The sequence below is a fragment of the Drosophila busckii genome, chromosome 2L (genome assembly GCF_011750605.1).
Source record: "Drosophila busckii strain San Diego stock center, stock number 13000-0081.31 chromosome 2L, ASM1175060v1, whole genome shotgun sequence".
NCBI classification, from domain to species: domain Eukaryota; kingdom Metazoa; phylum Arthropoda; class Insecta; order Diptera; family Drosophilidae; genus Drosophila; species Drosophila busckii.
In genome coordinates, this window is record NC_046604.1 from 10,267,456 (window position 1) to 10,287,583 (window position 20,128).

The 20,128-nt window shown below is 45.5% G+C and overlaps 5 protein-coding genes across 5 annotated transcripts; 2 read left to right on the plus strand and 3 right to left on the minus strand.

Annotated features, from left to right (window-relative positions):
* Positions 1 to 549: 549 nt before the first annotated feature.
* LOC108597764 (pyruvate dehydrogenase E1 component subunit alpha, mitochondrial) lies at positions 550 to 1,973 on the plus strand. The gene has a single exon (XM_017984480.2). The coding sequence runs from the start codon at positions 654 to 656 to the stop codon at positions 1,887 to 1,889; it is 1,236 nt and encodes a 411-aa protein (XP_017839969.1). The 5' UTR covers positions 550 to 653; the 3' UTR covers positions 1,890 to 1,973.
* Positions 1,974 to 2,871: 898 nt separating this feature from the next.
* LOC108601280 (40S ribosomal protein S26) lies at positions 2,872 to 3,539 on the minus strand. The gene is made up of 2 exons (XM_017989183.1): positions 3,433 to 3,539; positions 2,872 to 3,360 (listed from the first exon to the last, which is right to left on the minus strand). Exon 2 carries the CDS (start codon positions 3,350 to 3,352, stop codon positions 3,005 to 3,007), a length of 348 nt encoding a protein of 115 aa, XP_017844672.1. The 5' UTR covers positions 3,353 to 3,360; positions 3,433 to 3,539; the 3' UTR covers positions 2,872 to 3,004.
* A 146-nt stretch (positions 3,540 to 3,685) lies between these two features.
* On the plus strand, positions 3,686 to 6,310 carry LOC108599681 (spermatogenesis-associated protein 5-like protein 1). The gene is made up of 2 exons (XM_017986678.2): positions 3,686 to 5,451; positions 5,513 to 6,310. Exons 1-2 carry the CDS (start codon positions 3,735 to 3,737, stop codon positions 6,001 to 6,003), a joined length of 2,208 nt encoding a protein of 735 aa, XP_017842167.2. The 5' UTR covers positions 3,686 to 3,734; the 3' UTR covers positions 6,004 to 6,310.
* A 325-nt stretch (positions 6,311 to 6,635) lies between these two features.
* On the minus strand, positions 6,636 to 10,459 carry LOC108594234 (pre-mRNA-splicing factor CWC22 homolog). The gene is made up of 3 exons (XM_017979346.2): positions 9,913 to 10,459; positions 8,690 to 9,851; positions 6,636 to 8,623 (listed from the first exon to the last, which is right to left on the minus strand). Exons 1-3 carry the CDS (start codon positions 10,375 to 10,377, stop codon positions 6,750 to 6,752), a joined length of 3,501 nt encoding a protein of 1,166 aa, XP_017834835.2. The 5' UTR covers positions 10,378 to 10,459; the 3' UTR covers positions 6,636 to 6,749.
* Positions 10,460 to 11,546: 1,087 nt separating this feature from the next.
* On the minus strand, positions 11,547 to 16,617 carry LOC108608438 (leucine-rich PPR motif-containing protein, mitochondrial). The gene is made up of 5 exons (XM_017999814.1): positions 16,423 to 16,617; positions 15,661 to 16,189; positions 14,251 to 15,580; positions 12,208 to 13,884; positions 11,547 to 12,143 (listed from the first exon to the last, which is right to left on the minus strand). The coding sequence occupies exons 1-5, from the start codon at positions 16,560 to 16,562 to the stop codon at positions 11,605 to 11,607; spliced, it is 4,215 nt and encodes a 1,404-aa protein (XP_017855303.1). The 5' UTR covers positions 16,563 to 16,617; the 3' UTR covers positions 11,547 to 11,604.
* Between the last annotated feature and the right edge of the window lie 3,511 nt (positions 16,618 to 20,128).

Below are 20,128 nucleotides of genomic sequence, written 5' to 3' on the forward strand. Positions count from 1 at the left end.
TTCGAGGCAGTCAACCAAAAGCAAAACTGTTCGCTGGCATAAATAAATCTTAGCTTGATAAAGAAAATTTATAATAGCTATGTCAATATGACATTTAAACATTGCATTAAAGAATATGTTAGTTTGGCAAAAATGTACCACAAAATAGTTTGAAAAGTAATTTAAATGTAAATTGAGTGTATGAAGCTTTTAATGAAAATAATTAGTAAAAGTTATTTATGCTAAGCTTGCGCCTAAAACAAAAATAGTCTTTTATCTATTTAATTTATAATTAATAAGTGAATTTTTACGTATGCTAATTAGTATTTAAAAATGTTGCATTAGTGAATATTTAAAAAAATTCTATAATAATTTTTTATTCAGCTGTTTTTATTGTTTACTGTTCTTGTGCGTATTATAAGCATTAACAATTGAAAATATTGTTTTAATCAATAGCAAATAATTTATTTGCTTAAGTTTTTTATGAAAATAATAAACATTAAAGTTAGGGCAAAGTTGCCAAGCTTTGCTACATTGAAAATGACAACAAAAACATTTGTAAATGTAAAGTACGTAGCTCGCATTCTCAGTAAGCCCAACAGAGTACAAAATTATAAACTTTTTATATACAAATCGAAAAAAAATTACAAGTCTAATAGTATTGGGCAAGCAGAATGCAAAGAGCAACAGCCAGAGTAATAGAGCCAGCAATAAATCAGCTTGGACAGCTGCTGCAGCGTCTGCAGATGCACACAGCAGTTGAGCAGCCATGCCCTAGGCCTAGCCCGGTCGAAGACGCTGCGGAGGAAGAGCGAAGCCTGGACGCTGAAGATTTGCGCGTGCTGCATTTGGCAGCGCCGTTTAAGCTGCACCGCTTGGAGCACGGGCCGGATACGCTGGTGGTGCTGAAGCTGGAGCAGGCGAAGCGATACTACCGCCAGCTACTGGCATTGCGACGACTGGAAGCCGCAGCCGCACAGCTGTATAAGGAGCGGCAAGTGCGTGGCTTTTGTCATTTGTATACGGGCCAGGAGGCATGCGCCGTGGGCTTGTGTGCAGCGCTGCGTGAGCAGGATAATCTGATAGGCGGCTATCGCATACACGGCTACGCCTACTTGATGGGCGTCAGTGCAGTGGGAGTGCTGGCAGAGTTGACGGGCAAATGCAGCGGCTGTGCGCGTGGCAAGGGCGGATCGATGCATATGTATGCGCCGCATTTTTATGGCGGCAATGGCATCGTGGGTGCTCAGGTGCCGCTGGGTGCGGGCATAGCCTTGGCCAGCAAATACCGCAACGAGGACGCCGTCTGCTTTGCGCTTTATGGCGATGGAGCTGCCAATCAGGGTCAGATCTTCGAGTGCTTTAACATGGCGCAGCTGTGGCAACTGCCGTTGGTCTTTGTCTGCGAGAACAATCACTACGGCATGGGCACGAGTATCTGGCGCTCCACATCGAATACCAGCAACTACAAGCGTGGCGATGAGCTGCCGGGCATCTGGGTCGATGGCCAGGATGTGCTGGCGGTGCGCAGTGCCGCGCAGTTTGCCATTGATCATGCACGGCGACATGGTCCACTCGTGCTGGAGCTGTGCACGTATCGCTATGCGGGGCATTCCATGTCAGATCCAGGCACCAATTATCGCAAGCGTGAGGAAGTGCAGCGGGTGCGGCGCTCGCAAGATGCAGTCGAACGCTTCGGCACACTTTGCCAGCAGCAAGCTTTGCTTAGCAAGTCGGAGATGCTGGCCATTGAACAGGAAGTGCGTGACGAAGTGCAGCAGGCAACCAAAGTGGCCATAGGCGATGCTGAGCTGCCGCTTTATCATCTGTGGAGCGATGTCTATGCGAGCAGTTTGCTAAACAAAATTCGAGGCATTAGTGAGCATAATTTGAGGCATGATGTTACTTAACTAAATTTTTAGTTAATATCAGTAACAGTCACTAACAAAATGTAATTTTATAGGATTTTTAATATATGTTACAGCTCAGCTAAATCTCAACTGGGGTGCTACTCGTTAGTGGGTGGCTTCTTGGCTTGAATTTATGCCAAATGATCAACGGCAGCTGCTCAAGTCTACGTTTTATTTGCTCTGGCAAAACGAAAACAATAATTTAGTCAGGCAAACTGCTGCATAAGCAAAAAGGGTAAACAGGAAACGGAAGAAGCACACACATACACCCAAGCACACATGCAGTCACTTAGGTCACACGCACACACTCACAAACTGAAACTCATTTGCCTTTGCGCTCACGTTTCTTGCAAAAATTTATGCCAAAAAGCAGCAGACAATAATTTCATTGTTGTTGTTTTCTGTTTGTTTTGCTTGCTACTTACTTCAGTTGCCGCTGTGTGGCGCTTTTTAAGCACAGCTTGCAAATCACACACACACAATAGTACTAATCTATGTATGTTTGCATGTGTGTGTGTGTGTTTGACATTTATTTGTTGCACTTGTTTAAGGCACTGGCATTTGTGCGATGTCAGACAAAATGAGTTAAGAAAATAAAGCCAACAATAATGTGCTACTGATATGAGAGCAGCTCAGCTGATAAGGTAAGACAGGTGCCCTCTCCCACTTTCTGTGCGTGCGTTGGCCTGCAGACTCCACCTAACCTCAACCTGCGCGCGCCGGGAGCACCAACAGCAACAAAAGCAATTGCTTTTAGTGCCACTGTTGAGGCATTTTACATTTGGTAGTTAGTGTGCGAACAAAAAATCAAGCACGCAGGAAATGAGATATCCACACACGACTAAATAATAACGCAACGGGCTGTTAGCCGGAAGCCTTTCCACACGCAGTGTCTCTTCCACTTTTCGCGTTTCCATGCCAATAAGCAGCTGAAATCAAACGTTGCCCGCTTCCCACAAATGTGTGATAGGCTTTGTTGTTGTTGGTTTATGTTTAAAAAACTGAATGCTTATATTTTTTGCTTCACGAGCATCGGCAACATTTATCCATTTAAACGTACTTAGGTTTACAAAAAAGTTCTTGTTATAAGCAGTCCGTATTTTTAAACGACGAATTTACTTCCTATTCTGGTTGTTGTTGCGTGCCATGTCCTTAGGGAAAGAGCGCACTGGCGGTGTGCGGATGCGGCGAGCCTCGCGCGAACGATTGCGCACCACCTTGGAGTGGATTGCGCACGACACGCAGTAGTGGAGTTTGGCGTAGAGTTTGGGCAGCACATAGGTGTCCCAGATGCTGGCCTCGCTGATGTCACGCACAGCGGCAGCCTCCACAATGTTGCGGATCACAAACTTCTTGATGGCCTTGTCCTTAGGCACACAGCGGGCGCAGTTGGTGCAACGCACGGGCTTCACATGGCCACGGTTGTGCTTGTTGCGTCCTCCATTACGGCGCTTCTTCGTCATGCTGGCAGCTAGATAATGTGCAATAAGCACGCGTTAGCTTAATCAGCACTTTATTAGCGATGGATGGCAAGTATAAATACCTTATTTAAGAATTGAAAAATCCACGAAACAAATTCCGCGTGTTCACGCCAGGCGACACTTGTGGAAAAGGGAGTTGCCAGCTCAAATTTTTCCGCACTAGCAACCCTGCGACGCACAGCGTTGCCACTGTGCAGTAAATATCAACAGAGTTGCTTTGAGCGTAGCTGTTGAGGAACAGTTAGGCAACTGTTGAGCAGTTGTGGAGCATTGCTGTTAAGCTGGCGTTGAACCATATGTTTTAACAGAATCATTTGTTAAGCGGTGTCAACAATCGAGTAGTTATTTTAATTATAAATGAAAAATGCGCACAAACGAAGTGGTTGAAGCTTCGAGCAATTGCAGCCAACCAGCTAATTTAAAATGCAATAGCAAATTGTTGATATTGCCTTTAAATTTGTTGGATAATGGTGAACTAATGCCACAGCGCTGTTATGTGCCTCAACAGTTGGCGGAGCAGCTCCAGCTAAGTGGCAAGTGGTGTAAATGTGATCTGGACAATGGACAATATGCCATATGCCGCGTCTTTCCACGCGCTAGCAGCGAGACATGTGGATTTCTAGATAGCACAGTGGCCTCAACAGATTTTAAGGAGAGCCAGCAAAGCTGGGCAACATTGAAGCCGTTAATTGTGCAGAACCAAGTGGAGCAGATTAAATGCATAGTGAGCATCAATGAGCAGCTGTTGCAGCAGGCGCTGGTTTCACTGGAGCAGCTACATCATGTTGTCAGCATATTTCTGCGTCATCTAAAGTTGTTCAAAGGTTGCCAAGTGCGACATAGACGTCTACTGCATTTGGGTATAGCTCACATAGATATTGTCGCTGCCTCCAGCGCAGCAGATGACAGCTGCTTTGAGCACTGTGAAAATACACAACTTATTATAGAGGATGTGCGGCTGGCCATGCCCCCAATTTTGACACCTTTGAATGCCTATGAAGCTGATTGTTTTGAGGCGCCGCTGCAATCTCTAGCGCAGCTACTGCATGCTGCACAGAAACCACAATTCAAGCGACTACCCTTAAACGCTTTAATCGTAGGCGCTATGGGCAGTGGCAAGAGCACACTGCTGGCGGAACTTTTGCGTCGCCAGCGTTGCAATTGTTTCTACATGACTGCATCGGAGCTGCTGCGAAGTCCTCCCGGCGAAACGGAGCGGCAGCTGCGAAGCATTTTTACAGCAGCGCAAACATTCGTTGAGGCACTCAAGCCAACGCAACCTTTGCTCATATTAATTGAGGACTTGGAGCTGCTCTGCCCTGCCAAAGCTGATGGCAATTCCCAGCGTATAGCAGCGCAGCTTTATAGCTTGATAGATGCGTTACCAGTGCGCTGCCCAGGAGTACTCTGCCTGGCTAGCAGCAGTGCGCCAGAGTCCATAGCGGCGCCAGCCAGACGCGCTGGACGTTTTGGTTATGAGATTAACATAGAGCTGCTCAACCAGGCGCAGCGTAAAGATTTATTTGCCGCGCTCTGGGAGACGCAGCTGCTACAGGAGCAGCTGACGCCGGCTCTGTTAGATTATGTAGCCCAACAGACGCAGGGATTTGTCGTTGCAGATCTTCAACTGCTGCTGCGACGTCTACAGCAGCAACTTCTTAAGCATGATATAGCCTTCGAGCAGTTGCTAATGGAAACGCTGGAGCAATGCCGTCCCAGCGCAGCTCGTGCCAGCGATGTGCGCATGCTAAAGTTAAACTCGGTGGGCTTTGAGGCCATTGCTGGCATGGATCAGCTCAAGCGCACGCTGCAAGTTTCCATTTTGGCTGCACTGCAGCAGAGCGCTGCTCACGCGCGTTTTGGCCTGACCATGCCTAAGGGTGTGCTGCTCTATGGACCGCCTGGCTGCGCAAAGACCAGCATGGCCAAGTGTCTGGCCAAGGAGGCGGGTATGACATTCATTGCTAGCTCAGCTGCAGAGGTCTACTCACCCTATGTCGGCTGCGCAGAGCGTTTTATAACTCAAATCTTCAACACAGCGCGCAAGAATGCGCCCTGTCTCATATTTCTAGACGAAATTGGTGAGTCTACACTTTTAACTGACTGCTTAAAGCGCTCACTAATGTTTATTTATTTCTCCAGATGCTTTAGTGGGTCGACGCAGCTTGTCCGGAGGTAGCGGCAGCGTGCAACTGCGCATACTCTCCACGCTGCTAACTGAGATGGATGGCATTGTCAGCTCCAGCCAGCAGCAGCATATTCTTGTCGTGGCCGCAACCAATCGTCCAGATATGCTAGATGATGCGCTACTGCGTCCTGGACGCTTCGACAAGCTTATACATGTTCCTGCCCCCGATTTGCCATCACGTCTGTCCATTCTACAGCTGCATGCCAAACGCATGCCCTTTCACCCAGCGCTGAACTTGGAGCAACTTGCCGAACGCACTGAACGCTACTCGGGTGCGGATTTGTGCAATCTCTGCAATGAGGCGGCATTGGAGGCCTTTCAACGTGACGTTGATGCCAGTCAAATTGAGCTGCAGGACTTTGACAAGGTGCTGGAACGCCTCAAGTCCTCGCTTAGCCAAAGCCAAATTGATAGCTATTATAAGTTTGCTGAAAACTTTGTCTAGCATTTTAAAGATGCCTAATTTCATCCTAAGTCTAATATTGTTGATGATTCAATGCAAACATCAAACAAGCAATTGTTCTAAGGCAGTCCAACTCTTAAGCTCAGAGTCTACCTGTAGTCAACCCACTCAGCACTCGGCACACTCTCTAGCATTTGGGCGAAGGGCCGATGCTTACATGTGTGGGAGGCTAACAGATAAGAGATAAGGCACCAAGCGAGGTCCCTTGCAGATCAGTTCTGCATTGACTGTAAACGAGTCAACAAGTAAACTAAGTGTCTGAATAATAACAATAAATAAACTCAAAATATTTAAGTACAAAAATTATATATATTGGAGCTAACTTGAATAAGTTATTTTATAGCAGATATTCTCAATGCTCTCGCTATCAAATTAATATTTAACTATTGTAAATACAACTTTTGTATTAAATGTTAAATTATATGTTATAATTGCCTCACTTTTGCTTTCAACAATTCTAAGCTGATAGTTTTAATTGAAACTCCAGTATAAATATCATTGATTCAGATTCCCAATCTAATTTACCATGCAATATGTTTATTTGAAATTTTCCCACAACTTTTGAGAATTCAGACTATAATTAATAAAAACGCAATTATTAACTTTTTTTCCATATATATTTTTTGTACATTTGATATTGTTGCTGCGGGGCTCAGATCGTTTGCTTTGTACACAGTTGACAAAATTATAATTACAATTAATAATGCAATGAGGAGAGGGTGCAGGCATTAGCCTCGCTCCTTGGACACGCTGCGTCGTTGATGTTGCTGATGCTGATGATGGCGTCGTGGTGAATCATGACGCTCGCGTTCTCTATCCCGACGTGTTGGTCGATTATCTCGCTCACGTTCACGCTCCCGATCCCGCTCTCTGTCTCTATGATTATCACGCTCACGATCCCGCTCTCTGTCCCTTTGTTTGTCGCGCGAGCGCTCACGCTCCCTTGGACGTTCTTGCACGCGTTCAGTGGAACGCTTACGTTTTCCTCTTTGCTCCTCATCATGACGTTGCCCCCGACGCTCTGACTCTCGTTCCCGTTCACGCTCACGCTCTGTCTGTCGTTCCCGGTCACGCTCACGCTCTGGCTGTCGTTCACGCTCTCGCTCTGGCTGTCGTTCCCTTTCACGCTCCCGTTCTCTAGGCCGTTGTCGCTCTCGCGAGCGTTCCCTTTCGGATTGCAGCCTGCCATGTCCATTCTGCTGTCGCTGCGTCGCTGGCGTCTGCGGTGCTGCTGCCACTGGTCCCTCCAGATTGAAGTCATCGCTGTCGCGGCGCTTGACAACGATTGTTTGCTCTTTGCTTTTGCTAGCGCCGCGTTGCCTGCGTTGGCTCTTGAGCTGCTCCTTCTTAGCGCTGGCACCGCTGCTGCTGCTGGATGTGTCGCTGCTTGAACTGCTGTCGCTATCTTCATCGCTGCTGCCGGTCTCGCTCTCGCTGCTGCTGCTGCTGCTGCTCTTCACTTTGCGTTGGCGTTTGGACTTTTTCTTAGCTGCCTTTTTCATTTTTTGTTTCTCCTTTTTCTTTCTCTTCTGCTTCTCCTTTTTCTGCAGCTTCTTATCATGCTTCTTGGACTTGGCTTTCTTCAACTCTTTATCCTTGCGCTTGCGTTTGCGTGCGGGTTCGCTGGAGTCGGAATTGGAGCTGTCCTCGCTGTCGCTGCTGCTCTCACTGCTTTCGCTGCTGCTGTCACTGCTTGAAACTACGACTGCACCTTCTGCTGTTGCTGCTCCACCCTCTTTGAAAGGATTGGTGCCGCTGTTGAGAATCTCTGCATTTATAGCAGGCACCACCTTGGGAGCAGTCTTCAAAAAACGTCGCAGATCATCGGTAAGTCCACCCAGACCAATGGAAGTAAAGAAATTGATTGAAAAGCGCGTATTGCGTGGATTGTCTTTGGGAAACAGTCCCGCCAAGCTGTCCAGCAGCACATCCTCCTTAAGCTTTGCATTCAGCTTGCCGAGGCCCATATATTCCGCCAGCTCTTGGAACAGAATCTTTATAAAAATGCGACTGGATGAAGTGGTATCGTCCTCATTCAGCTTGATGCACTCAAGCACATCCCAGCTAATTGCATCTGTAAACAGCAAATGTGCAAAGAACTTGCTCACATTACGCAAACGATTCGTGTCCAGACGATGCGTCGTCTGATAAGTATCCTGGAAGATCTCCTCGAATGGCGGTATATAGATTTTGTTAATGCTACAAAATCGTTGCGCTAAGAGTCCATAGAATTTCTCATAAGTACGCTGCTCAGCACAACAATCGAGAAACATGTGGCACAGTTCGCCCTCCTGGCCAGGCTTCAACTGCATCTTCATCAACTTGTGTGCACACTCCTCATAGTCCAAACTGGAGTTGATAGTCAAATAAATTGTGCGACGTAATGCGATTAAGTTTGTTTCCGTATTGTCAATAATATCGCCAGCCTGCTCAGCTGTTCCCTCAGCGCCGGAGCCGCCTTCTGTATCACTGTCTGAGCCGGAGCCCGAGCCGCTGGAGTCGCCGCTGCCAGAGCCACTCGCTTCGCTGCCCAATATTTCATAGCTAAGTACCTTGTACTTTTCCTCATTCTCAGCAAAGGCGTCGTCAAATTTAAAGACATCTAAATAAAAGATACAAATTTTAATTAATAAACAAATAATATTTTTTTTCCGGCAGCTGTACTTACTCAGTATATCCTCTGTTTCGGTGGCTTCGTCCAGCATCATCAAATGCGTAAACTGATCGTCTTCTTCGACTAGCTCCAGTTCGTGCACAATTGCCGGATGATCCTTGAAGCCATCCTTGCGCACCTGGAACAGCACCTCAATCATATACTGAACACGCTTGTCCAGTTTGCCCTCATGCAAGATATTCCGCAGCATTTCGAATATAGCGCCAATGCCTTTGGATGAGACCTCCGTTAGCTTCATGCCGCATTCCTTAAGAAACGAAATGGCCACCTCAACCGAATCATCGGTGGGCATTTCCACAAGCAGCGTCAGCATCTCCAGTGATAAAATTTCATGCGCCACGCGTTGATTAACAAGATGAGCAATGAAACGAGTGGCAGACATGCAAACCATTTTATCATTACGTCTAAAGGCACGTCGGAATTGTATGACCAAGCGCTTGAGCAGCAGTTCCCCTATGTTCGGGAACTTGGAATTGATAATGGCTACCAAGGCGGCGTAGACATGCGTAAAGGTGGGTGAGGCCGCTTGAGCTTGGATAATGCTGCGACAGAGCAAGCCACGACCACGCACAATGTTTTCGCGCAGAAGTTCGCGTGTTATAATGGCTATGTTGGTTACATTCACTTTGTTGATGTAACCATGTATGGATTTCTTAAGCGCTTCCCAAGCTATGCGCTGATATGCGGCCGAAGCTTTGTCGGTAATCTCCGCCTGCATTAGGCGCAGTTTAGCCGGCGGTATATAGGCTCCACCCGTGCGTGACGTCAACACGTCCACTGTGCGACGCTGACGCTCGCTTATCTTAGCTGCTGGCACGCTGACAGTGGCGTTATCCTCATGCTCTGCGCTTGGAGCGCGATCCTTACGCTTAGAACCTTCACGCTGATGCCGCTGCTCACGCTCGCGTTGTCGCTGTCCATCGCGTTTATCGCGCTCTTCGTGGCGCTTTTGACGCTCAATGCGTCGTCTCTCCACTGAACTGGAACGTGGACGTTGTGCGCTCAAGCTGCGACTGCGTTTTTTACGTCGACTATGACTGCGACTGCGGCTGCGACGTCTGTTAGCGCTACGACTGCGTTTACGCACTTGGCTTGCAATTTGCGGCTTAACTACTGCTACTGTGGATCTTATCACCGGGACATCATCGTCGTCTCTCTGAAAGAATCATTATATATTTTAAAACTTACCAACACAATTAACTATATTCACTACTCACATCGCTTATTTCACCCTCTTCTATATTGTCCGCCGCATCCGAGTCTGGCGTCTTCTCTTTAGTATTTCCATTAGTATGCACTGTAGTGTTGTTCTCGGCATCTTCTTCTATAGTTTTATCTGCTTGCGTCTCAGCTGTCGGTTCTGCATCTGCATCTGCTTCGTTTTGCTTCGCAGACGTGTCAGTCGAATCCGATGTGCTTTGTTCAAGCAGCGGCGACTGTTCCTTTTCACGATCTTGTCGTGTGAGCTTCTCTTCCTGCTGGCCCTGTTCTTCTTCAGGCTGGTCAGCTGCCGTTGCGTCTAGTTCTCCTTCTTCCTTTTCACTTGGCCGGCTGGCACTGCCATTGGTGCCAGCATCACTTGCACTTTCATTGCTGGAGCTGCTGCTTGAGCCGCTGGCGCTGCTACTATTGCTGCTGCTCGAGCTATTGCTAGAGTCATTTTCTGCGTCGCTGCTGGGCATCGCGAAAACGCGTAAATTCACCAAAAAGTTAATTGAAAATTTTTACTGCTAAACGTTGGCAAACGCGGTGCTTGATGACTTTTCAAAGTATGGCAACTCTAATCGATGTGCTGCTAGCCATCGCTAGAGCTGTCATCGACTGTGGTGGCAGGTCGAGAAACGAATAGCTTGGCGGCAGCATCAAATTTTTGAAATGAAAATTCGGAGTAGGCTACACATTGAGAGTAATTTTCAAATACACATTTTATTTCAGTTGAACGGTTCGGCAACAATACTTCATTGTTTTATATTATAGGCATTTTATAAAATTTTACTAAATTTATATCTGAATGTGTTTTCATAATGTCACCTAAATACACTGTCAATAGTTTCGTTTATACCAAGAATGCACCGCAGTTCTCGCGTTCGATTTTATTAAGCTGGTTTAATACTACATTACGTAGTAATATAGCAAGAATTGAAGATCTATCAACCGGCATCGCTTATTGTTGTCTTATTGACTTATTATTCCCTGGCAGCTTGTCTATGCGTAAAGTCAAATTTGATCCAATGACCGAAAGTGATTTTTTAAAGAATTACTTTACGCTGAGAAATACATTTCTTGCACTTAAAATAAACAAGGTGATACCAATGGAGAAACTGGTGCGTGGCAAGTTCCAAGATAATTTCGAATTTGCTTGCTGGTTTCATTATTTCTTCATGGCGAATTGTATGAATATTCCACCCAATATTGACCCCTTGGCCAGACGGAATCATGAGCAAATCGGTCAGCCCAGGAAACCCCGCAGCAAATCAGTTGAGACAAAAGAGAAGTCTAAAATGCCGGCTAGTCGCAGCCAATCGCAAGGCGCCACACCCACGGCGAGAACACGACCCGGCGGCGCCATTGTGGATACGGTTAAGAAGCTGAGATGTCAGTGGCACAATCAGCGCATACCATTTCCCAACAATCTCACAGATGTGGGCGAGCCCAGCGAGTCATCATTAGATGACTTGGAAAGGAGACTAGCAGGAGGTTGCAAGACTGCGAGCGGCAATCAAAAGCAAAAGTGTCGTAAACATCGTTAAAAAGAAATGAAATTTTCTATGAATTTTTTCGTCATATAAAAATAAACAAAATGTTTCATATCTTGCTTGCAACAAAAACAATAATATATGCATATTTATTTAGATTATAAAAACATTAAAATACTAGTTAATTAGGTATTAATTAATATATTTAGTAGACTAAGCGTTTTCGGGCTTCTGCGGCACTGTCTCTGGTATCTTGGGCGCCACATCGTCATCACTGCTGCTGCTGCTCGAGGAGGAACTCGACTCGTCCGCCTTGGTGCGCTTCTCGGGCACCGTATAGGGGAACTTTTGTGACTTAGCCTCCACAGCTTGCTTCAAACGCAACAGCGCTGTGCGATTGATATTCTCCAAGGACACATCCTTAATGGCATTGGCTAGCACATCCATAGCCTTGTCTGTGTTGCCCTTGCTGGTCTGTATGTCCAAGAGACAGGAGTACGCATTGCCAATGGCACCCTCCGAGATTTTGCTATCGCGCAACTGCGCTATAACTGTTGAGGCCAATTTCTCGTCCTGCTGCTCGCGCGCTGTCTGCAACACGCGCTGGAACATCAAACGTGGCGCACTGGACAAATGCTTATCCCAGATTTGCTTAGAGGCCACCTCCTGACCGCTAGAAATCAAATGCATCCAGAGCACATTCATGGGCCCAAGCTGATTGTGAGCTGCATATTTCTCGGCGAGAGACTCAACTGTAAGAGATGTGACCATTTAAAAAAACATTGATCATATTTGATAGATATATATATAACATACATTGCTTAGTCAGCTCGGGATGCTTGTCGAGTATGCCGACAGCACCACCGCGTGGAAACTTTTCCGCCAGCTTGGCCACTTCGTCGGCTGACTTGGCTGCCTCCACTTTGTCGCTCAACTGCTGCAGATACTGTTGCGCCTTGCCGGCCACAATGTAGGCATGACAATAGCGATTATCAAAGCTAGCCAGACGCTTCTGCTCATCGCTCAGCTGCTCATTGATGCGCTCCATGGCAGCCAAATCTCCGCCTGCTGCAATTTTGTTCAAATAATATTTGAAAATCTTGGGCTGAGGATGCAATTTAGCTGCAAGCATCTCATCCACATATTTGGTGGCTTCGCCTAGGCGATCGGCGCGTACCAGAAGCTCAATGAGGCGTGAAGTGTCCATGATGCTGATCTTGTCGCTGCTGGCCAGCTGCTGCTTGGCGGCCACAGCTGCATCCACATCGTTGGTTTGCAGAGCGCGTCTGAATACAGCAGCATGGGAAGGCGTCAACTTGACTGGAGCTGGGGCTGCAGCGGCAGCTGGTGTCTGCACCTTGGTCTCCGCTTCAGGCTTTTCTGCCTTAGCGCGCTTTGTCTTGCGCGATGGCGCTGCCGTCTCAGGCACTACAAATGGCACTTGCATATTTTTGCGCGTCAGCAGCTCGGCCAGCTTGATGAGAAAAGCATCTGTTGGCGCTACTGCCTCCTCTTGCATTTTGGTCCACAAGCCCAGCGCTTTCTCCGCTTCATCCGCCTTGTCATAGCTCAACAGCAGCGTATAATAAATCTTATTGCGATCGATATGTCCCAAATCCTTGGTAGCCTCAATTAAACCCTCTAGCGGCTGCAGCATGCCCTCGTTCTTGTAACGATCGCAAGCATTGCTTATGCGCTGTGGGCGCGTGCGCAGTCCAGGTGTCTCCAGGATCTTGCGCGCCTGTCGCACGCGTCCGCATTCGACAAATGAAAATACTAAATCATATAAACTATTAACTTCGCCATGAATGCCAGTGCTCAAGTCTGTTAGGCGCTGCAAATTAGCAGCGTCCTCCTTTTGAATCAAACGACAGGCGAGCTCATTTTTCCAGGGTGTTGCCTTGTGCTGCTGGCAAATTCGCTCGAAGGCATCCATAGCCTTGGGTATGTCATCGCGACTGAGATGCACCTTGATTAGCGGTCCCAGCAGCACATTTGTGGGCTGCATATAATTTCCAGCGATAAGCACATCAAACACACGCTGCAGTTGCTCCGCATTGCCAGACTCCGCCATGCTATTTAACAGCCGCCAAATGGTGCTCACATAGTTGAAGCTGCCTTCGCCCTCAGCTGTCACATTTTCCTTTTGGTTCTCCTGCAACAGCTGCATCGCCTCCTTCTCACGCTCCTCCTGCAGCAACAAGTCGGCCAAGCGCACTGCCTTGAAGTTGTCCAGCTTAAAGTTGGCATCCGCCTCACGCAGCTTCTTGTACTGCGCCAGTGCATCCGAGCTGCGTTTGTGATGTGTATAAAGATCTGTCAGCTGCGCATAAATTCCAATGGGTATTTGGAACTTTTCCTGCTCCAGCCGTTCGATAACCTGTAGAGTGCGTTCAAGATTCTGTGAACGGAAGCACGCATTGAGCAGTTGACGCTTTATGTTGTTCCCATTCTCGCCCTTGGCCTCCACGTTCTTGATGAAGCGTTCCAGCTCTGCAAAGATTAGTATACATAGGTGTGAAATGAAAACTTAAACCATCTGTTTCAAATAAATTAGATATGGTACGGAATAGGAATAATTATAATAATTAAATCAATATTTGTGACGATTAATAAAAACTCTAACGTGTTCATTTTGAACGAAATAATAATTTATAGCTAATATTAGGTATATTATTGTTCAATCCCAAAAATTACACACATATTATTCATTCGCAATTCGCAAATTCATGCCAATGCCGAGAAGTTTGGTCTGGATTTCCTGAATTTCTAATATTTTTAAATTAATCTGATATAATATGAAAAAATTGTTTATAACTCTTGTAATATTTATACTTTTTCTTAATAAGGAGTACTTACCATCAATGGTTAGGGTGTCGAGTCCACGTTTTCCGCTGTTGGGCAAAGGCACTGGTTCGAGTTCGCCCGATGTGAGCTTGCCCAGCAGATCTGCAATCTTGGGTGTCATTTCAGAGCCCAAGAGCTCAGAAAGCGAAGTAGCTTTGCCGCTGCTAATGGACAGACCCTGCTTCACCAGACCCTGCAGAACTTTCTCCAGCATGGCAACACGCTCGCGTCGGAAGTAAATAGCAGCCTCATGAACAATGCCGCCCACGATGTCGGGTGTGCTGCGCTCAGCACTGGCGCTAGCTTCCACATCGCTGGTGCTGGCTGCGGGCTCCGCCGACTCCTCGTTGGCTTCGCGTCCGGCTTGGAGCTGAACACCTTCATGAAGTTGACGTACGCAGCGAATGAAGGCGGCATAGTCATTGGTATGACTGAGAGCCAATATCAGGGGCTGACGGAAGAGTATGGGCACATAGTAGGCGCGATGTTGTTCCATAATCTTGGCGGCCTCGGAGATTTGATGAGAGGTCAATGCAGCGTAGACAGCGGACGTAACAGCCGTGGAGTTGGGCACGCCGGCGTCACGCAACACGGTAACAATGCGCTCCCAGTTCTTCTCCTTCAGATTGGGTATAACATAGTCACGAATGGTTTCGGAATTAGGATTCACTTCGAATTCCTGCTGCATGCGACGCACTATCTCAAGCACTTGATTGGAGTCTACGGCGCAGAAGAGTGGCCAGAAGTAATGCTGACGTATGGGCAATCCCATGCTGCGCATCTCTTGCAACAGCGGCATTGCATTGTGGGCCACGCCTTGCATTAAGCCAGCCTCAGTGGCAATGGTCAACGCTTTGGGATTCAGTCCCTCTGCTTGCAACGTGCGGCAAATACTTAGAATCTTCTCCACCGGACGATTCGCCTTGACCAGCTGGCGTATAAAGAAAGCGCCCACATCCACAGGCTCGCCATTGACGCGAGTGCTGCGTGGCATTAAACGCAGCAGCTTCAATGCCACATCCTCATGGCCTTTGTTAACCAGACGCAAAATAATATTTACAGCATCCTGATTAAAGCCAGGAGAGATGCGCATCTTAGACAGCACGGTATCCACTTGTTCGCCATGGCCATTAACTGTGAGCGTGTACACTATATCCAGCAGATCTTTGTCCAGCAAGATAATCTCCTTGGGCTCACATTCAGCTAACGTAGCATGCATGGAATCAAGGTCTCCATGACGCGCAAAGGCGCAAAGCAAGGTCGTATAGGTATCGGCGCTGGGCTCCAAGCCCGCCTGTTTCATGACAGTCAAAATACCCTTGGCAGACTCCAGATCATTGGCCTGTACACAGAAGTCGTGCATATTAATTATATTACAGACGTGGAGATACTTTAACATATATCTATTTGTGATCAACTCACCTGAGAGTGTCCCAAGATTAAGGAATTGAAAACATTCTCATTAACAGGCAAATTCTTGGCGCGCATAAATTCGAGTATCCTGGTCGCACCCTCTATGTCACCCTGCTGGCAATAGCGAGCAATGAGACGTTGATAGGTTACTCTATTGGGCTCAATGCCCTTGGCCTCAATCTCGGCCAGAAAATCTGTAGGGGCAAATTGATGTTCGTTTTCCAGATAGACACGCAACAGCGCATTATAGTGCGATATATCCATGGGCACATTTAACGCATTCAGTGTCTTCCAGATTTCCTGCACCAAGGCAGTTCGCACTTCGGGCAGCTCCTCGGGCACCAGATTGCCACAGCAGCGTATAACCAACAGCGATTGTGAGCTGGTGGCCGTGCGATGTGTGCGTATCTCATCGAGCACCTCCTCCAGATCGCGACGAGAAATGCGTCCAATACGACGCGCATCCTGATCCAAGCGTCTGATTTGTCTGTCCAGTGTCAGTTCCGCCTTGTTGGCTGCAGCATTGCTAGCAAAGCCGCTGTAAGAATAATTCTTATTAGATTTCTCTTCTCACTTGTAGCTAACACGTTGAGGTTATGTAAACAGAGCAGACTTTTATACAATTATCTCAATTACATTGACAGCCTACATTATGTTCATGTATAACACTGCCCGTGTTTAATAGTCTTAAAACATTTTCTGGCATTTTGCTGCACCTTTTTATACAAACACATGCATTGCGTAATGCCGGATCGAAACTTCGAAACTTACTTCTGGAATTGTCCGCACATGCAGGGCGCCGACTGCAGCAGGGAACTGCTCTCGCAGTCTCGTACCGAGTTGACGACAACATTGCGCGTGAAGCCGGCAAAGTAACGCAGCAGTTTACCCGTGCGCAATATGGAAGCCATTGCTTATTATTTCTTTTAAAAATAATTTACAATTAAAGTCTCGTCGGCAAACAGTTTATTGCCCAGGCCTGTTGTTATCGAAAAACTATTTATCGGCAGGCTATCGAAGACCATCTATCTTATTGGACTATCGAGTACTATCGCTTAAAGTAACCAACATTATCGGAGTGTGGATTTTTCGTATTTAATTCATTGGTCACACTGATTGATAAAACAGCTTTTTAACGGCCAAAACGTGCCATGTTATTATTTACAGCAATTACAATGCAACAAATACCTCAATTATGAACAAAATTAGTTAGTTTATAATTTGCCTGACTTACAAAATTATCACACACAATTGTTTTTCAGCCAAAAGTTGCTGCCTGCATTCATTTGTCAAAGAGACGTTGCACATTGCGGTTCGGTTCGGTCTTGCTCTTGACTTTAAAATAAAGAGATTGTTGGTGTGCAATTGCATTAATATTTGTAGTTGTTGACGTGTGTCTGTATAAGTGCGCCGCTGGTCGCTTTTTTTGCGGTTTTCGTGTCTTCATTTGTGTGTCCGTTACATTTGCCGCTTGGGCCATTGGCCGCTGTGTGCTGGCATTGTCTTTGTTTATTGTGGCATTCTCTTTTTGTTGTTGCTTTAATTTGCATGCAGGTGCGTTGCACTTTTGCGATCGCGCTATGTGGGCGGTATATTTTCCAACACTGTTAAGCATCCCCACGCGCCGTCAACTTTCCAAAGATTATAAAATTCATTGCCTTCGATTACAACACACACACACACACATACACCTACTTATATTCCGACTATATGTACGTATATTTATATGTATGTATATAGGCAGCAAGTGTGCGGTTGCATTATAACAATTGCGAGCGAGTGAGAGAGCGCCTCGCCTGCAAGAGTAGGGAGAAATTACACACATAAACATTTTTTACAAACGCAAAGGCAAAGGCGGCCGGCACTTGGAAGCTCCCCCTCTCTTTACACTGCTCTTCGTACATGCAATTGTGTATGTGTGTGTAATTGTCTGATTGTTCCGCAGCCATGTAATAGTATGTGTGTGTGTGCTGTGGATGCACTTGGTGCGATTCATTTGCCTTTATTACCATTTTTGCTGCCCGCCTGCGTTGGCGTTGACGCCGCTCACTTCCCCCTCTCTCTTATTCGACCAACTCGCTGGCGCTCTCATTGCTTTTGCAAAAGTGCACGAACGGGGCCGAGCGTCGGCAACGCGGATTGACTTTGATCGGCATCGGTTTTTTGCGTGTAAATGGCAACTCTGCAGCAACGTTGGAGAAAAAGTTCTCTACCCTTTTGTCAGTGTGGAGCGCGACTTTGAAATGCACGGCAACGTCATACGGGCAACGAGAAAACAAATGCACATTTTCCCTCAGTGATTGCAAGTTCAAGTAATAAAACATTAAAAAAAAAACTGAACGCTAAACAACACGAGACTAAATCAAGTGAAATGTATTAAAAAAAAAGCAATAAAAATAAAATTTGTTAAAAACAAATCATAATAAATAAAAAAAATATAAAAATCAGCAAGCTAATTATAGAAAATAATGTAAAATTCAACAGAACGCTGCTGAAGCCAATAAAAACAACAATTTAAATGCATAAGAGGCCATTTTTCCATTTTGTCGATGACCTACGACAAAGGAAATGAAGTCATACCAATACACAAACAGCTAACTCTCTCGCAAACGCACACACCAACACATAACACACAACACATTCAAGTGCAGCTAGGCAAATATACAAATACACTCGCGAATGCAGTTTGTATGTATGAGTGCGCTTTGTTCACCGCTTGCGTGTAGTAAAAAAAAGAAAGAAAAAGAAGGGAAACCTCTTTTATGAGAATAAACTAGACAGTTGCAAGAAATAACGAAAATAAGTATATTAATAGCATTTGCAGTTTGTTTGATATTCAGTGGAAAAGTCGAGGAAACGTGCATTGTTTTTCATTTTATATATATTAAATAAATTGTTTAAATGCCTGTATGCTTATAAATTTATTATTAAAATTCGCGTCATGCACAAGAATCGGTTGAATGCACTCAGCCCAGCTGCTGATAATGGCATAAATGCAAAAAAATTATAAAAAGAAAGCCAGCAGATATATGTACATAAAAAAAATACAGAAAGCGATTTTGCATTTGCTTTAAATTTAATCAATTTTCTTAGTTAATTGACCTTGAATTAAAGCACTATGCATGCATGTGTGTGTGTGTGTGTGTGTGTGTGTGAATGCAAGTGCTAAACTAAACAAATAAACTTATACATATACAATTACATAAACATTAAAGCATTATTAATAAAAAATAAAAACTAACACGGAAATTTAAAACTGCGCAGGCGTCGCAGTTTTTTTTTCTACTACTTTTTTGTTTGGTATTATTTAATTCTGAAGCAGCGTATAACAACAAAAATAAAAACAGAAATTGCATAGTAAAGGAACGAAACGCACACACAAAAGAAAATGCAAAAACGTAGCAAACAACAAAATATTTTGCCGATGCTCGTCTCGGGTTCGTCTAGTAGAAAGAGATAGCAATAGTCGTTGGTAGGCATTGCGGCGTTAAGGACAATGGTTCAAGTGCAAAGAGGATGACGAAAGCAGAAACACACACACACACACACACGCGCACACATAGGAGACAGGAACAGTGCAAGGACACGCATTTGGCTCTACGCCTTTTTGGACTGTGGTGAGTTTAAGCTTGCATATACAGTAAAAACAGACTTAAGGTGCTGCTAGCTAGAAGACTAAAAAAATATGCAATACATAATTATGGTTTTGTTTGGAATTATTAATGTTATTCAATTATTGCGTATACGTCATGTTGTAAATTAGGATTTCGAGTGTGCTTAGCATAAAAAGCGCAACTACTACAACAGACAGCCAAGAGGCAAACCCAAGAGGCGCCCTTGAACCCACACTCACATGCATTGAGCTGCCACCCAACCACCCACACAAGTTGGAAGCATAACACAGCTGGAAACCAGTCTTTTGACTCTTGGGAGGGGGAAGACGCATGCATATGTCAAGCTCTCAAGTCAAGCATCAATATCGCATGCACATGGACTAGCGTGACTGCCTGCACAAATGTCCTTGCTTAGCTCTCTCTGTGTCGCTCTCTGTCTTTCTCATTTAAATTTGACATTGATTTTGCGTGGGTGTCGCAGTCGCTTACAATTGTCTATAGCTCTGTATATATATAAATGTGGAAGCGTGTGTGTGTGTGTGTGGCCATTGTGCGGTTTCTGATTGCAATGTCGCCTCAGCTGTCAGCTGCAATTTGACTTGGCTCTCTCTCTCTCTCTTTTGCTCTCTGTTTATATGCGCTCACATTTAATTGTTGTTTAAATAAAACCGCAATGCGAAATATGATATGCAATTATATGAATTAGTTGAATTTATTGAGAGTAGAATATGTGGCATTGTTTTAAGTAGCAGTTGCATAAATAGAAAATTGTTGATGCCTTAATATTGCTATAAATGCTTAAAAAGTAATAAATTAATATATCTCTATGAAAATACTTTTGTAATTGGTATTGTATTTAATTC

What these genes read in the sequence shown, in the direction of transcription:
- LOC108597764 (XM_017984480.2), top strand. Translation starts at nt 654, where the DNA reads ATGCAAAGAGCAACAGCCAGAGTAATAGAGCCAGCAATAAATCAGCTT.
- LOC108601280 (XM_017989183.1), bottom strand. Translation starts at nt 3,352, where the DNA reads ATGACGAAGAAGCGCCGTAATGGAGGACGCAACAAGCACAACCGTGGC.
- LOC108599681 (XM_017986678.2), top strand. Translation starts at nt 3,735, where the DNA reads ATGCGCACAAACGAAGTGGTTGAAGCTTCGAGCAATTGCAGCCAACCA. An exon ending in CATATTTCTAGACGAAATTG is followed by an intron (nt 5,452 to 5,512) that starts GTGAGTCTACAC and finishes TTATTTCTCCAG; the next exon opens with ATGCTTTAGTGGGTCGACGC.
- LOC108594234 (XM_017979346.2), bottom strand. Translation starts at nt 10,377, where the DNA reads ATGCCCAGCAGCGACGCAGAAAATGACTCTAGCAATAGCTCGAGCAGC. An exon ending in AAGAGGGTGAAATAAGCGAT is followed by an intron (nt 9,852 to 9,912) that starts GTGAGTAGTGAA and finishes TGATTCTTTCAG; the next exon opens with AGAGACGACGATGATGTCCC. An exon ending in CGAAACAGAGGATATACTGA is followed by an intron (nt 8,624 to 8,689) that starts GTAAGTACAGCT and finishes TCTTTTATTTAG; the next exon opens with ATGTCTTTAAATTTGACGAC.
- LOC108608438 (XM_017999814.1), bottom strand. Translation starts at nt 16,562, where the DNA reads ATGGCTTCCATATTGCGCACGGGTAAACTGCTGCGTTACTTTGCCGGC. An exon ending in CGACACCCTAACCATTGATG is followed by an intron (nt 13,885 to 14,250) that starts GTAAGTACTCCT and finishes TAATCTTTGCAG; the next exon opens with AGCTGGAACGCTTCATCAAG. An exon ending in TCCCGAGCTGACTAAGCAAT is followed by an intron (nt 12,144 to 12,207) that starts GTATGTTATATA and finishes CATCTCTTACAG; the next exon opens with TTGAGTCTCTCGCCGAGAAA.